This window comes from Haliotis rubra, unplaced genomic scaffold (genome assembly GCF_003918875.1).
Source record: "Haliotis rubra isolate DU_JTF1 unplaced genomic scaffold, ASM391887v1 Scf44, whole genome shotgun sequence".
NCBI classification, from domain to species: domain Eukaryota; kingdom Metazoa; phylum Mollusca; class Gastropoda; order Lepetellida; family Haliotidae; genus Haliotis; species Haliotis rubra.
Window position 1 is genome coordinate 1,665,139 of NW_025767124.1, and position 15,849 is coordinate 1,680,987.

A 15,849-nucleotide genomic window follows, 5' to 3' on the forward strand; every position below is an offset into this window, starting at 1 on the left:
GCACAAAGTTGAAAACAGTGAGTTAATCACGGATGGCAAAAAACTACCAAGGGAAATGACGACGTCCATATGTGACGTCATAACTAATGGGCCTATAATATGACTTCAGAGTTAAATGCATGGTATGCTATGTTAGCCTTACAGTTAATCAATATGTACCGCTACCACGAAGGATGGTCGTTTATCGTTCATTTGCATAAAAATGTTGACAAACGGGAACCGGGTATATACCGGGTTAGGCTTTCAGAGATATGTGTTAAACAATACACACATAGACAGGTTTACGTAGTTACTGCTCAAAGATAATAAATCATGAAAGCAATTATCTGTTTGATTGGCATTTTAGAAGTTTATGAGTAATAATTATTGGAGGATACTTTATGGATTACCATTTCGTTATTATATAATGATGCGACGTTTCGGTATATATTCATATTCGGTTGTCAAGCTCATGCTTGCAAGACATACTAACATATTCTTGCTTATATGCATAATATAATGTTCAAAACATTTGCCATCCATTAGAGAAATAATTGAAAAATACGTCTGCCTGTTTTGGAGTATTCAAGATGCATTTGTTGGTTTTTGTGTCAAGCAGTGATAATACACAACACATAACTATAACTGATACAATGATAAAAGAAGAGAATTTCTTTTTACGACGTCATGTGTGGTGTATAACGTTTTGTGTTAATCTTGACATGTTATCAATACGTTATTTCTGTTTATAGAAATATTCTTGAAATGATATGTCCTTAGTAAAAAATTAATCCAAAGTACGTTTTGTATACTTGCATGCAAAGTATTAACTTAATGCAAAGGATTGTTCGGCTTCTCATGCCGATTCCTTTCTGAATATGATGGTACGCAGCAACGTTGTACCTCATTCAGTTCTAATCAATACGACTGGCTACTCTCTAGATCGGCGTAGGCTGTTGAAACATCCACATTTTCCCATGGCGGCTTGCACTTGGCACTGTCCTTAATGGCAATGCATACCAGTGACCACACACGTCAAAGTGGTCAACTTTCCAAATCGTGCTGTATGACTCAATGTCCAGATACATTTGGTTACTTAAGCACTGAACAATGCATGTCCTTGATCAATGGACGGTCAATGGAACAGTGCAGCGTGTTTTAAAGACATCTAGTAATGATGATGAGTATTTGGTTGAGGATGAAGTATTGTCAACTGTTCCGCATGTTTTCATTGGGACTTTTATGTTGGTGGCATTATCAGCATCCATCCTCAGCAACATGCTTGTCATAATGACTTATATAAGGTAAGAATTAATTATTGCTTTATACGAACCATGTTCTTTTTCAGAATAATATATAATAGTAATCACACGTCGATATTTCAGTTGGACCAAAAGGATTCAACAAAAGGCAGTTTTGATTTTTAACAATAATGTATCAATTTGAGACGTGATGATGATAAAATCTTTGCAATTTGTTGGCAGTAAGAAACGGCTAGTGATAGCATGTGCATTTCAGATTTGGATTGGTATTCATGTAGGCTGTCAAAAGATTGTTGTTTTTCTGTTTAAGACTTATTCAATAATTTTCAACATGTTCCATGGTATAAGCAGTTGGCCATCGGGTAGTGATGGCATTCAATTAACCTTGGCTTGAGTACTCCATGACCTGACATCTCGCACCTCACACAAAAAGCATAGGTTACTGGGGTTCAGTTCTTTACCGGAATCCCCTTGAGGTTGCAGTGGGAATTTTGTTAATCCATTCATGCGCGTCACTAATTAGATGACGAGGCATTTTGGCAACCTTAAAAGAATCATTCACTATTACAACACTTTGCACGCTGTTCACTTTTGATGATGACACGCTGCATGAAATGTATCGCTAGCCTAATTGTGGATAGCATTTCATTCCGTACCAAGGACAAGGAGTTGGAATCCGTACATGATTGGCATAATTACCTCGAAGAAAGAATACTTGTAAGTGTTTAAGTGAACAAGTAAACTCTCAAACAGTCGTCTGATACACGACATCTTCTCTTCTTGAATGCTAAAATGCTGTTTCTTTACCGACTATTACAGCTACCAGTATTTTGTAATACATACATACTGCAGTGGTATGTATACATGGGTAGGTGTTCGTTAGTTCCTCGTTACTACTTGCTTTGCTGGTTCTGGCAACCATAACAACTTCAAAACCTCATCTCGTTTTCATCAGGTTGTGGTAGGGATTCTTGCAGGAGTAAAAACAATTGCTTTGTTTCAGATATAATTATGGCCAATCGAAGTTTATCAATTTGGTCATGTTTTGTATAAGGATCCATTGAAAATGTCGTGAAAGCAGCGAGGGAGAAAAGGAAATGTAATAACCTGTAAAGGCAAAAACGAACGACTGTCTTCCTTCTCACTGCTCAATAATTACCATGATGGTAAATCAATAGTGGATGAAGTTAGTTCTTCTTGAAAGGCGATGTTGTGTTATTGTTAATCATACCAAAAAATTGCAGTGTATTTATTTCATAAAGCATATTTTTTATATATATATACTGAAATGGCAGAGGAAACATATCATTTGGCTGCCCTACCGGACATGTTTTAAAGGGATCAGATGAGCACGTGTTTGGAACGCCATTACTGGTCTGATTTCATGTTTATAAGCAATACAAATGGGAGTGGGGGTACGTGACGGATCAAAGATGCACATTCATCGCGCGGGACAAGACAATTGGCTTTACACATCGTACCCATGTGAGGAATCGCTTTACCCGCTAGGCTACCCCGACGCCCCGATAAGACCTAAATAAACGCAGCATATATTTCATGAATGTTTCGCTCACCTGATTGAAATTAGAGGGAGGTGAGGTCAGTTGTGGTGAGTGAGTGAGTTTAATTCAAGTCACATCGGCACTATTTCAGCCATATTGTGACTGATTGACTGGATTTACACTGTCCCTTCAGCCGTTGGCGATTGTACTCCAATTAGCCAAACATTAAAATAACACATATTCTGCGATTAAAATACTTTGAACGAAATGAGACTTACATACCCACTCAGGGGTACGTTACTTCAACTCCCTTTGAAGGTACAGTCACTAACAATCAAAATTATTTGTTCTTCCGACCAACTTCAAAATTAACTTATCAATTATATTGCATAATCAAAATCTATCATTAAAATCAATTACTTTTAAAAACTTCAATTATTAAATGACAACCAGTATTAGTAAACTGATCCTTCATAGATGCTGATTTGAAATGTTGATCCCTTGTATTGGAAAAACATCAATACAGTCAAGCAGGCCATGCACGAGAGTGATTCTCTCAACACAAGGGATGCATAATGGAGGATCTTCACCTTTAAATAAATGTTCATGTGTATATCTAGAATGGCCAATACAACATCGTTGTATGACGACCTCCTCAAATCTGGACTGACAACCCAAGTAGTTGGTTTCATTTCATGTAATATATTTACACCTACTTGGGTGTCCCACTTCTTTTGCATTAGATCACGATATGATATCTAATCATAGGTTTATAATCACTATAAGGTATCAGAAGTGGTGTCAAAGATGTGTTGAGAGTTACCTATAGCAGCAGAATCGGCCTCTGTGTTAACAGTTATTCCAACATGACTGGGTAACCAACAAAGACCCTTTGGTATACGATCTGAGTGATTAGAATTATCAAGTTTTTTGTTGGTCTTCTTCACAATAGGGGATAGTTGTGGTACCGATGCTGGAGCCATTCGCAACGTTGAACGGCGATTGTTGATGAGGTGTACCCTGGGTTGGAGTAGAGGGCTCAAGCCACGTGTATTCGGACTGGCAAGCTGCCTGATTTTTCATGAGCCAGAACATATTTCTTCGCTTCTGAAAAATTGATATTGCGGTCTTGTTTGACTGTTGAAACAAGGCACTCCCATGTAGGGCATTCTCTGGTAGACGATGGATGACTCCTGGATAGTTTGCACGTGACTGCACCAAGGATACCAGGAGGGTATACGCAAGCAGGAGAACATCTTGAAAAGATATGTCCTACCAGATTGGCTCATGAGTCACCGCTTACTGGCATATGACTCTTGGCAAATTGATGAATTAATACTTTATGATTTCAGTCGATGTGTGTAAAATACTTACCATGCAAAGGGCTTGGCATGACCAGCCGATTGATAGAACCGGGTCCATTTCACCACCCGTCTAGGTGAAGAAACGGTCGCTGGCTGTGTTGGGCAAAGGAACGCTATTCCTGGAACCATTGCCCTCAACAACCAGACTCCTGTCCTCCACCGACACAGGGGCGCAACCCACGGCAAACAGGTTGCCCAATTCGATCGCCTTTTACGACCAGCAATGGGGTGTTGTGGACCTATTGTGCCCCGGGTCCACACGGGTGAAGAGCTATTAGCGCTACCCTGCACTCAACATGAGGAGGTTGCTCTTCACGAGTGCCGGTTAGGTCAATTGTCCATCTGCGTCCATGGACATATTCTCATTAACAAAAACACATGAACGGGCTTATTAAAGACTCCGGATGCGTTGAAACTGATCTTAAGCCTAAGCCAGAGATTGGAATCACTATTACGAGTTACGAATGTGTCATGGGCTCTCTGGAAAGATCTTGTCTGAATTTGCAGGATCGATGAAGTTGAAATTTGTCAAGAATGATCTGCCTGAGGACGTCCTTTTACCTTGTTCATATGGAAAGGATGTTGTTGAGTTTTGGATGTTTTAAATGATAAAACACCCCCACATTTAATCTATCTCTTTAGTATTTATTCATGTAGATGGAGGCCATCGGCCCATCGTACAACGTTATACATTGGCAGCCTTTAAGCTGTAGCGACGACGATTGTTAGCATAGAAGATAAACATGGCAAGATTTCTTAACACAAGAGGAGTAGCATTACTCATCAGTCGATTAAATGTACACAAGGTTGGATGGGTGAAAACATCGACAGGAATAAAACGTTTACGTAGATCATCATAGGCAGTACAAATCAGTAAAAAGTGATAATCAAAACTTGAAACTTTTTCTCCTGTGGAAAAGCGTCTGAGAACGGAACCGCGTCATACAGAAAGACGTTTCAAGATAAAAAATGTTGCTTCCCTGCCTTGTGTTTGATATTTAGTGAACAAAACAAGGACCGATAGACACGGAGTCGATATATGTGTATCAGTGGAGTATAAATGTTAGTTTATGAGATGAGCAATCGCGAGGAATTGATTACGATGTTGAACTCTCTTTCCCCCTCGCTTTTCAGAACTCCCAAAGAGAAGTACAGATGAAATTATTGACACTAATGACCTGTATGATCTACCCTTGACCTTTTTTGTCTGGAACAATGTTTGTTGATGTCAGCATCATCAATTAAATGCTCGCAAGTATCCCAATAAGTATGATGTATAAGTTGCTGTGGCATAGATTTTATAGCCATTGCAGTATTGGAAATTCCGTCTCATTTTCTACACGTGTCTTTGTGACCTTCAAGAGTGAAACTGATACAGAGTTGTCTGTATCATTTCCTGCCGGTAAAATCGTCAATAAGGATTCCTCAAAATGCTACATTTACAGTGATATGAATGTACATTTGCTAGATATTGTGTGAGAACATATTACGGATTTATATAATTTCAAACTTTATGTTTCCATGCTTATTGGCGTATTGGATGGGTAATCTTATAAACGGATTTAAACAATTTGTGAAAATGATCGTGTTGGAACTACTGTCTGGGGTTTCCTTTAACTCGTGGCATCTCAACTTTCTGCTTTATCTTTTTCATTTGTATTCCCCCATTCAACAATATTAGGATTAATTTAATAAATGACGCGCAAAGAAAAATCTAAAACTTCAAACATAACACACCCTAATGTAGAAACACAAAACACACAAGTTCCAAAGCGCTCCGTTCAATTCGTCCAAACTGGTTTGCGATCATGAAAACACAAGTAACACCCGTGACCGGTATTTCCATAAATCATTCCCCTTCCTAATATTCTAGTGCAATTGCCGGTTTCGTGCCTAAAGGTGTTTTCAATAAGTGTACAAATAAAACCACTTGAAACAGTAAATCCGTCCAGTTCGACTCGAAATGCAGCTCTGTAAAAACCTTCGTGACTGAAGGCCGGTAAATGCAGATAAATTGTCATTGTTGTATGTTTTGCAGCGAACCCAGAGAATTTCAAAGTAAGAGATCGTTTTTCAGATTTTCGTTCTCGAGGCCGTTAAACTACAAAGTATAACAATTACAAGAATTCATCGTCAATTTGGATTAGTTCATGGCAGTGTGAACGATTTAAAAGTGCTGGTTGAACTTAACGAACCTGTGAGTTTGATTAAATATATATATATTATTATTCCCACTTTACGCATATCATTTTACACAAATGTTCAGTTTGTGAGGGATCAATATGTGCACACGTGTCTCTACACGGGTTGATGAGCTACACACGAGAAATAAATTCAATAATCAAATGTGATTCATTGTGAAAAGATCTGATGTCTACATTGATATGCTATATAAAATGCTCTTTCAGAGCTGTTGCCTTTGGTAGATTATGGGATGATGAGGTTGTATATTGTGTAAGCTATGTAAATGTTTAAGTAGATTACTGCATGATTACAGAGTAATGCGTACCTTTGATGCGTCTGCGAATCACATCGGAGGCTTTCGCTTTATTTCCCTTGAAATGTCCGACATTACACTAATGGCTCTTGCTGCTCTGGGATGGGTTGGGATGAATTTGCGTCATGAAAGCATCAGTCGTAAGCGGTCAGTGACACGCTTTTCTGGTAGGAAATACTTAGCTGTCCTCAATTTGGAACCTCCATGGAAGATACTCGATGAAAATAGAACTGCGACAAGTGGTGACTAAACTGTTCCTGGGAATGGAAAACATTGTACACTGTTTAATGAAGTGGGTAACTAGATACGTCATCAGTAGGGAAACCAGTTAAAGAACACTGTTTAATTTGGAGGTTTGATGAAAGAGGTAGCAGTTTAAGTTTTAAAGAGGAGGTTAACCCAGTTTAAGAACACATTTTAATGAGGAGGTTAAACCAGTTAACGAACACAGTTTAATGAGGAGGCTACTAGATACGCCAGACAGTCAACAGCTAAAGAACACCTTTTAATAAGGCAGTTAAATCAGTTAAAGAGCAAGCTTGAATGAGGAAGCTAACTAGATACGCTAGACAGTTAGAAGTTTAAGAACACTTTTTATTGAGGAAGTTAAACAATTTATGCAACACGGTTTAATGCGGTTAACTAGATACGCCAGTGAGTTAGCAGTCTCATAACGTGTCTCGGAGAAGATTTTATGAAGCGTAAAATGCCATTAGCGGCAAATTGAATTTAATAACCTCCAGTGTTTGTATGAGTTCTGACTTCAATTTCGTTGGACTTGTTCTGATTGTTGTGATTGGTGGGCGAGTTGATTGGAAGAATAGATCACGATGCGAGTTGATTGGAAGAGTATATCACGATGCATCAGCGTCAGCGTTAGACAATCAAACAGCATTGATGCAGGTTGTAGACATTTACAATTTAGGTTAAACCAAAGAGTACATAGATCGTGCTGACAGAGCAAGTATTACCATGAGCAGTATTGATGGCACCAAGTTTACAAACAAGGGCTTTTCGTCGAGCAAGCGACCTTGACTAAATGCGCCACCAGCGCTCTGCTACAGGGATGACATGTATTTATGATGGGATGCAAATTCTCTCGTGTTTATAAGAAATCTTGAAGATATGTGTACACATGATTCTAAAGGACTTGATACCGTTACAATATACACGAGTTTCAGACATGCATGGGTATAACTGATTAAGTATATTTGGATTAATTGAAATACTTGAGGACTGTAAGTAATGTAAAGCGTCCAACGAAAACCATATATATCTTGTTGGCGATTCCCTGGTCCTCAAAGCACTTAACCATTACACTACTGTAAATTACTTGTGGCGGAAATATTTCATTTGGCCCATGGTCCTTCTGAAGCATTAACGTCAAAACTTTTCCGTGATGTTGAGCGTCAGATAGTATTCATTATATTTTTCTTATTTTCAAATTGTCATGAAAATTATCTTTGCGAAACTGGTATCAAACTTTCGAATGAGGACTTTGTTTCATTGAATCGTATAATGTAAAAATGTCTTTTGCTTCAGGTAATTAAGAAAATAAATTAATAAAAAAGGTCGGACGTCATATCAGTGGCATTGCATAAACTATTTTGGTTTGATATCTGGGATCTGTCACTATTAATCCATGTGTTTTTCTTGAATCCATTTCTGAATGGCATCACAAAGGCATGTTCCTCAGGCGGAGGTACATGTTGATCGATTTCATGTTCCTCAACATCAGTTCCAGAACGTGATCAAATCACGCATGTTGCCTTCAACGTATTGTAATCCACGACTGCCAATCATAATCTGGGCACATTCGCCAAAGATTTCAGAACTCCTATAGACTTAATGGGTGGATTTGTATCAATCCATATACGTTTAATTACTAATTTGCGTTTTAATCCAATGGAATCAGTTTCGGCAGATAATCGAGCCTAATTATTTTTTGAGTCGACGTTTTGTATTAACAAACCGTATCACTTATGTCCATAATGTACGTTACTTACAGTCATGGGGGCTGTGGGGTAGCCTAGTGGTTAAATCGTTCGCTTGTCAAGCCGAAGATCCGGGTTCGATTCCGCACCTGGGTACAATGTGTGAAGCCCATTTCTGGTGTCCCCCGTCGTGATGCTGGAATATTGCTAAAAGCGGCGTAAAACTAGACTCACCCACTCACTTACAGCCATGATGATATACCAGTGACAACCCGAACATACAGGATGATCAAGTCTAAGCTTATAAATGTATCAAATGTTAGCTAGACTCACTAATGACCCAGGTTCGATTTCCCACATGACTACAATGTGTGCAGCTGACATTTTCAGCGTTGTCCTCTTCTATGGATAGTCTGGCATTGTGCTCAGGACCTGTCAAACTCAGTTCTCTAACTCATCTTGTAGTTTGTAATGGGAGATGAATGTCATCGTGATGAGTCTTCTTCGATACTTATATTGTGGTTTTGGGAAAGAAAATGGACTGCGGACAAGGATTACGTAGACAATGGAGTATATTTGGCTTTAACAGTGACAGTTCTTACGTACGTCAAGAGACAAAGGTAGTACTTTCCCCTGTCTGTTAGATCATCTCAGTATATTATTAGCACGCGTTGTTTTTAACAAAAACTTTATTTGTTCGGAGAATATCTAGCATTACGATTGTCACTTACAGATTAATATAGATGAATACACCAAAGAGGGTTCGGTTAAACTTGGCATCGTAAGGCTGGTTAGGCTGATTGTCAGCTTAGGGTCCTTGCTTTTAAACACAGCCCCAACAACGAATGGGACCCAGGAAGGGCTGAATTGTTGAACCGACAAAGAACTTTCCTATGTTACTACCCAACACTGCAGCCGTCTGCAGAACGGCTGTGTTCCCAGCAGCAAATTAGGGTACTCTTACCAGGTACTTAAAGTCAGGACATCGAGAGGTTTTTGGTACTTCTGAGCATTATCAGTGCCTATTCCAAAGAAGAACTGTCATTTTCAATGATGCCCTCCACCGCAAGCATAACGAAGACGGTAATAAAGGAACGAGACACTTACAATGTATTATTGATTAACATTTGTACGCAGCAGAGACAGGTCAGGTGGTCCTGGCACAGTCAGGGTGGTATCAGCTCAGGAACCCTTGCTCCTATATACGCGAGCCTGATCACCCGATTCCGTTAGTCGCCTCTTTCCACAAGCATGGGTTGCTGAAGGCCAATTCAAACCCGGTAACCTCTCCCAGGAAGCGTTTCCAAGTCGATTATTATTATCATTTCTTAATATGCTTAATAATTCAGTCAACAAAAGAGAACTACTACAACTACAACCGAAACTGATGAGACATGCTATTTGAACATAGGAACAAAAGAGCCATATTTAATTCGATTAAGGTCCTGTCTTGAACGCGCTTGCATCACAGGGGCCTGTCTTTTCTCGGCGGCTTATGCATCTCAGCTATGGTTACAAATAGAAGACTTGTTATCAATAAAAGAAGTTTCGAAACTATTTAAAGCAGCTCGTCAGGAAAACTGTCTAACAACTCTGACCAAATAGCCGGGATAGAAACCAATTTGGACATAGTGACAATCAGCATGATTGAGAGGACGTGCGAGGATATATTCCTTGCTGTCACTCTGCTTCAGAGAGCTTCAGTCGTCATCATTAGGCGGCTATTACTGACTTAATGGTCTCGACTTTTGCATTACAGCAGATCCAATTATGTGTCATGGGGTTAGATGATCTGTTTAATGTCACCATGGTGGGATCACATATATTGTCACAAGCCCTTTGCGCGTTCGGGACTTTTCTTCTGTAGGTATTGTTCCATTTGGAGTGAAATACTACTTAAGTAATACTTTTAGTCAAACAATATTTACTTTCTGGTCAAGGGAGTTGGTTATTGCTTAATGGTTTCATTTTTGTGCTACAAACGCCTTCGCACACTGCTTTTAACACTCGTTTATTTGGAGTTTACCATGTGCTTTATCAGTATTGATTCTCATGGACAGCCCAACCACTCTGAATTTCTTTGAAAAGCCTTTATTTTTATTCCAGATTCCGAAGTTTAAGGACGTCTTCCAATCTGTTCATCACCAATCTAGCTGTTGCTGACCTCCTTATGAGCTCAGTGGACTTTCCGCTGTTTGTTGCCTCCAGCTATTCTTCCAGGTGGATCTTTGGTTCTACAGGTAATTCTTGCCGCGAATGCGTGTGATAGTCAGTTGGCATGTAATACCGATGCATTATTCCATGGATATTTTGCTAGAGTAGATTAGTAAGTGATTGAGTGAACTTTGAACAGCTGTTCAGTTATCCATCTTGATGTGAGAGAGAGGCCGAAAAGGGTGGAAGCTTTAGATGTTGGCTTCTGTTGGAAGTGCATGTGCACAGATGAAAAAAGAAACTTGAAAAGAAAGAACCGGTAGTCGATCTCACGATTATTGGCTTCGGGCATGTCTAATGTACTTAACCGTGGAAATTGTCAGGGCTTACGCGAGTTAGTCGCCCGTGCCCCTAATGCAGGTAGATGTCAGATTATAGCCCCGAGAGAGTCTGGACTGTTTCTCACTTTGGTAATATGAGTGAGCATTGGCGCGGGGCTAAAGGCCAAGCATCGTGAATAATCTATTGACATCCTAGATTCGATTAATGGAATAACACGTCCAACGAGCCTCTTTATCAATGTTGGCACAAGTTTGTTATACGAACCGGCTAATGTGGATTGGATGGATACATTACGTTGTGTAGCGTTGTGACGCAAAGGCGTGAGTTGTTGACAATATACCTCACCTAGACTTCATTCTTTACGGGTCGCCATCACCTATGTCTTATATTGTCTGCAGCTCCTTATAAATTGTACTCATTTACTCGCGTTGAATTCCTCATCCATCCCGTTACTATGATGAAACAAACTTCATTCAAATGAAAGTGGCGCATTCATCTGTCACTCAGATCTCAGACCCGCCGCCGACGTTCTCATGCTTCAAGCGAACAAGTGCCCACTTCAAAAATTCAATACCGTTCGAGACTGATTATTCTTTGCGTCGACGTTTTGTATTTACCAAAGGATCGATATCACTTATCTCCAAAATGTACGTTACTTACAGCCAAGGGGGCGGTGGGGTAGAATAGTGCTTTCAGCGCTCGCTCGTCACACCGAAGATCCGGGTTCGATTCCCCACATGGGTACAATGTGTGAATCCCATTTCTGGTGTCCCCCGCCGTAATGTTGCTGGAATATTGCTAAAAGCGGCGAAAAAATAATCTCACTCGCTCACGTTCAGCCATGACGATATACCAATGACAGTCCGAACATACAGGATTATCAAGTCTGAGCTTATAAATTTATCAAATGTTCATCGCGGCGTAGCAGTAAATCTCAATTTGGTCAATGATGAACCGGTTGGTGTCACTGAACACCACGCAGACAATATCTCGGGTTGATACTGAAGTAGAATATCAAATGTCTGCATTCGATAAGAAAAACATTTTTCAGTGAGAACATGCCTCAAATCAAGGTACCATTCTTTGGTTAAAACCTGATTAAATGAACCGTATAAGGAATGAAATGTATAAGGAAGACGGCATGACAACACCACTTACTCATTTAAAATGGACATCAGTTCCCTCTTGTGTTCTGATTTCTGAAATACATAGTTGGGAAAATGCATTCCTGTAAAGTTATCATCTGTTCAACATTTGCATGAAAAACTTACGTCTAAAATATTCGACATATTGTACAAGGCAGGTGATCCTTTTTCAACGCAAGATGCAGCAAAGAAGATATAATTCCTGCAAAATCGATTTCACTATTTCACTTTGAATGTATTCCGTTGTGAGCAGAACATGGTTTTCTTATGTTATTAATTATATTTGTAACCTGTGGCCTTTATGCTGAATTGTTAATCCGTCGAAATGAATAATCATGAAATGTTTTGTTTTATTTTTTCAGTTTGTTTGATGTATGGAGCCACTACTGGTGTCGCAGGTTTGGTTACAATTAATACTCTGGCTGCTATATCTCTGGACAGATTTACAGCAGTGGTGACTCGTCTTAACCCCCGTCATGGACTTTCTAAAACTAAGACAATTATATGCATTATCCTCATCTGGGTATACTCCGGGGCCTGGGCGTGCGCTCCGTTGTTTGGCTGGAGTAAGTACATGCTGGAAAGAATTGGAACAACTTGTACATTTGACTACCTGACCCAAACGTGGAAAAACCGATCCTTTGTTTTGTCAATCCTCGTGGGCAACTTTGTTCTTCCTCTCAGTGTCATCATATATTCCTATACGAGAATACTAACAGCCATGGCTTCTATACGGAGAGGACTACAAAGCCATTCTGCAGAAATATCAATAGGAACTCGAAGACAACGGTACTTCTTCAAAGCCGAGGTGAAAACAACCATCATTGTTATCGTCATCATCCTCTTTTTCTGTCTTTCATGGATGCCGTATGTTATCGTGGCTCTGATTGGTCTATTTGGAGACCAATCGGTCATCACACCACTGACGGCAGTCATTCCAAGCATTGTGGCCAAAACCTCTACTGTATCTAACCCTATCCTGTACTCAATCAGCCATCCTAAAGTGCGAAAGAGGATCAAACGACTTTTTTCTTCCGTGTTCAGACAAGGATCTCTGAGAAACTCTAATAACAGCCCATCACCTTCGCAGGAGGTTCCCCAGTTCTTTCTATAAATTGAATAAATGAGTGAGTGAGTGAGTGAGTGAAAGGTGTATGTCAACATGATAATTTTTTTCAGCATTGTCAAAGAGAAGGAACAAGTATTTTAAAACAATGAAGGCTCTGAACGTATTCTGAAGCGAAATCTTAACCTTACATCCGGGTCGACAAAGATATTAAAATACTTTCAGGACTTGTATTTTTGTAAATAAATATTTGGATCCTCGACCTTGGAATATTTAGCTCAGAACATTCAAACATCGAACAAATGCTAGTCACAACGAATGTATTGTGATGCAAGTTTGAAATGTATGATGCATCTTCAGGACTAGGGATACCGAAACAGAACACGAGTGGCCATGTCCTATTCACACAATGCCTTTTGTTTGAAAGCGAAATGATCCTGATAGAATAATCCTGAGACTGAGTTCCCTCAAGGCACGTATAACTGCTCCACCGCCAGTATTTCCTTCCTTTGAAAGATATTTTTGCGAAATATTACACGTACCCATTATTTGAATTGTTGTCGACAGTTTTCATGTTTTACAAAATGTGTAAATGGCATTGTATCTATTTTGACACTTAGTTTGGTCACTTAAACAGTTAATGCTTAAATTATAATTTCTTCCATAATGCCTGATGTGTCATGACTTCCCGAGCTTATTCTGCTATTTGGTGCCATTATTGCCAGTGAATCATATTGCTATTATGTTGACCAAGCCCCAGAGTTACACGGGCTGTTTTGTTGTAAGAAATGATTAATGTTACTGGAACTGTCAAACTGAAAATGACAGAAAAACTGACATATTGTTCTGCAAAAACATTATGTTCACATTGCCGACAACTACCCATTTCTTCGTTCACTGGCTTGCGAATTTGGAACCCATGGCATGACAAAAAACAGCACGGATATTATGTGTTAAAATGAAATCTATCCATAATGCACCACCTTTTAAGTCAGTCTGGCTAGCTATTCTCGAAACGTTCGTAGCCCTACGAACGTCTTAAGCCCATTCTTAAGACATTGGCTACGATCAAAGTTAAGAAATCTTAGGTCTACGAACGTTTCGAGAATAAGGGCCCTGGTGAGGTCAAATATGTTCAAAAGCTTCCTGAAACCCATTTTTGAAACACGTCAATCTTCGTGCATTTGGTTTTGCTATAAGTCCTAACATGCTGTTTTTGAAATAAGTTGTTGGTGGGTTTTATTCATTGTCATGTCTGAACACATTTGATAACTCTCAAAATGACTGTGAAGGTTTTCCCTATTCCTTGAGTTATCCACATTTCGAAAGCGAAATAGGGCAACCATCATACATTGTCCGTTCTTCGAACCTTATATTTCTGGTCCTACCTTAGGCAAGTGAGTTTGTTCAAAATTGCCCCTGTTTACCCAGCCGATAATGGGTACCCGGTGGGATAAGTAATGTGACTATAACCTCCTAGCGCCTCACAGGCATATCCGAGGTAACAATGAACTGTTACTTGTATGCGCTTAGAGCATGTCCCTCAGTGATGTGGATGAGGCGCTATCAAAGTACTGTTGTTATTATTATTATTATTCTGTATATCATGGCCACATTTAAGCGCTGAGATAAGACTAAGGATAGGAGAAACCACACAAAAGCACACAGGTACTTGTAATGAAGATAAAGTCAGCACATTGTTAATATATTTAATTTATTAGATGATACAAGCATCTGTAAATATGTTCGATTATATTTATTCAAGAATTAATAACTTACATTGCTATTGTTGTATTTGAGTGTCTTTAAGCTGCAACCTGTATGAATCACAGGTTGTGCCTTATCACGTGACAGGAAGTGACGTTTTAACGAACATACACAGTTTTACAAGTGTGATATTTTTTATACTTTTGTATGTGTTAACCATTATTGGTTGTACGGTATAAAGACCTGACGGTTGTGGTTAAAGCTTCGCCTTATGGCAAGACGTGGCTTAGTTGACTGTGATTCGTATTTCAAGAAATAAAATATTTGACAGTTCACAGTGTTGTCTCCACAGACGCAGCCTAAAGCAAACAGATACACGAGTGAGTGAGTGAGTGAGTGAGTGCTGTAGATCGGTGACAAGCGTGGAGGTATTTCTCAAAGTCAGGTTACATTTAGGTACCCTTGTCTTATCCATAATGCATGAACGAGTGAGTGAATTTAGTTTTACGCTACTTTTAGCAATATTCCAGCAATATCACAGCGGGGGACACCAGAGGGCCTCACACAATGTGTCAGTGTGTGGAATCGAACCCGGGACTTTGGCGTGACGAGCGAACGCTTTTACCACTTGGCTAACCCAGTTCATCAACTTCATGTGACAACCGTCTGATGGACAATTGTCATTGTCTTGCATGACGAATCCCATAGTATGAGACTGATTAATGGAGGCAAGCTTGTCTTAGGGCAAAAGAGAAAAAGTGGTGACAGTCACAGGAAAATGAATGGTTAGATGAAACATTAATGTCGACTTCAGACTATCTTGAGCAAAAGCAGGAATCGTAGACAAATTCCGAAAAAGAAACCTGTCCTCCGTACACGTCAGATTCCTTGGCTGCA

At 39.5% G+C, this 15,849-nt stretch overlaps 1 protein-coding gene across 1 annotated transcript; it reads left to right on the forward strand.

Annotated features, from left to right (window-relative positions):
* Positions 1 to 1,089: 1,089 nt before the first annotated feature.
* Positions 1,090 to 13,825, forward strand: LOC124289397 (melanopsin-like). Its single transcript, XM_046726018.1, has 3 exons — positions 1,090 to 1,283; positions 10,645 to 10,778; positions 12,542 to 13,825. The coding sequence occupies exons 1-3, from the start codon at positions 1,090 to 1,092 to the stop codon at positions 13,291 to 13,293; spliced, it is 1,080 nt and encodes a 359-aa protein (XP_046581974.1). The 3' UTR covers positions 13,294 to 13,825.
* The last annotated feature ends 2,024 nt before the right edge of the window (positions 13,826 to 15,849 follow it).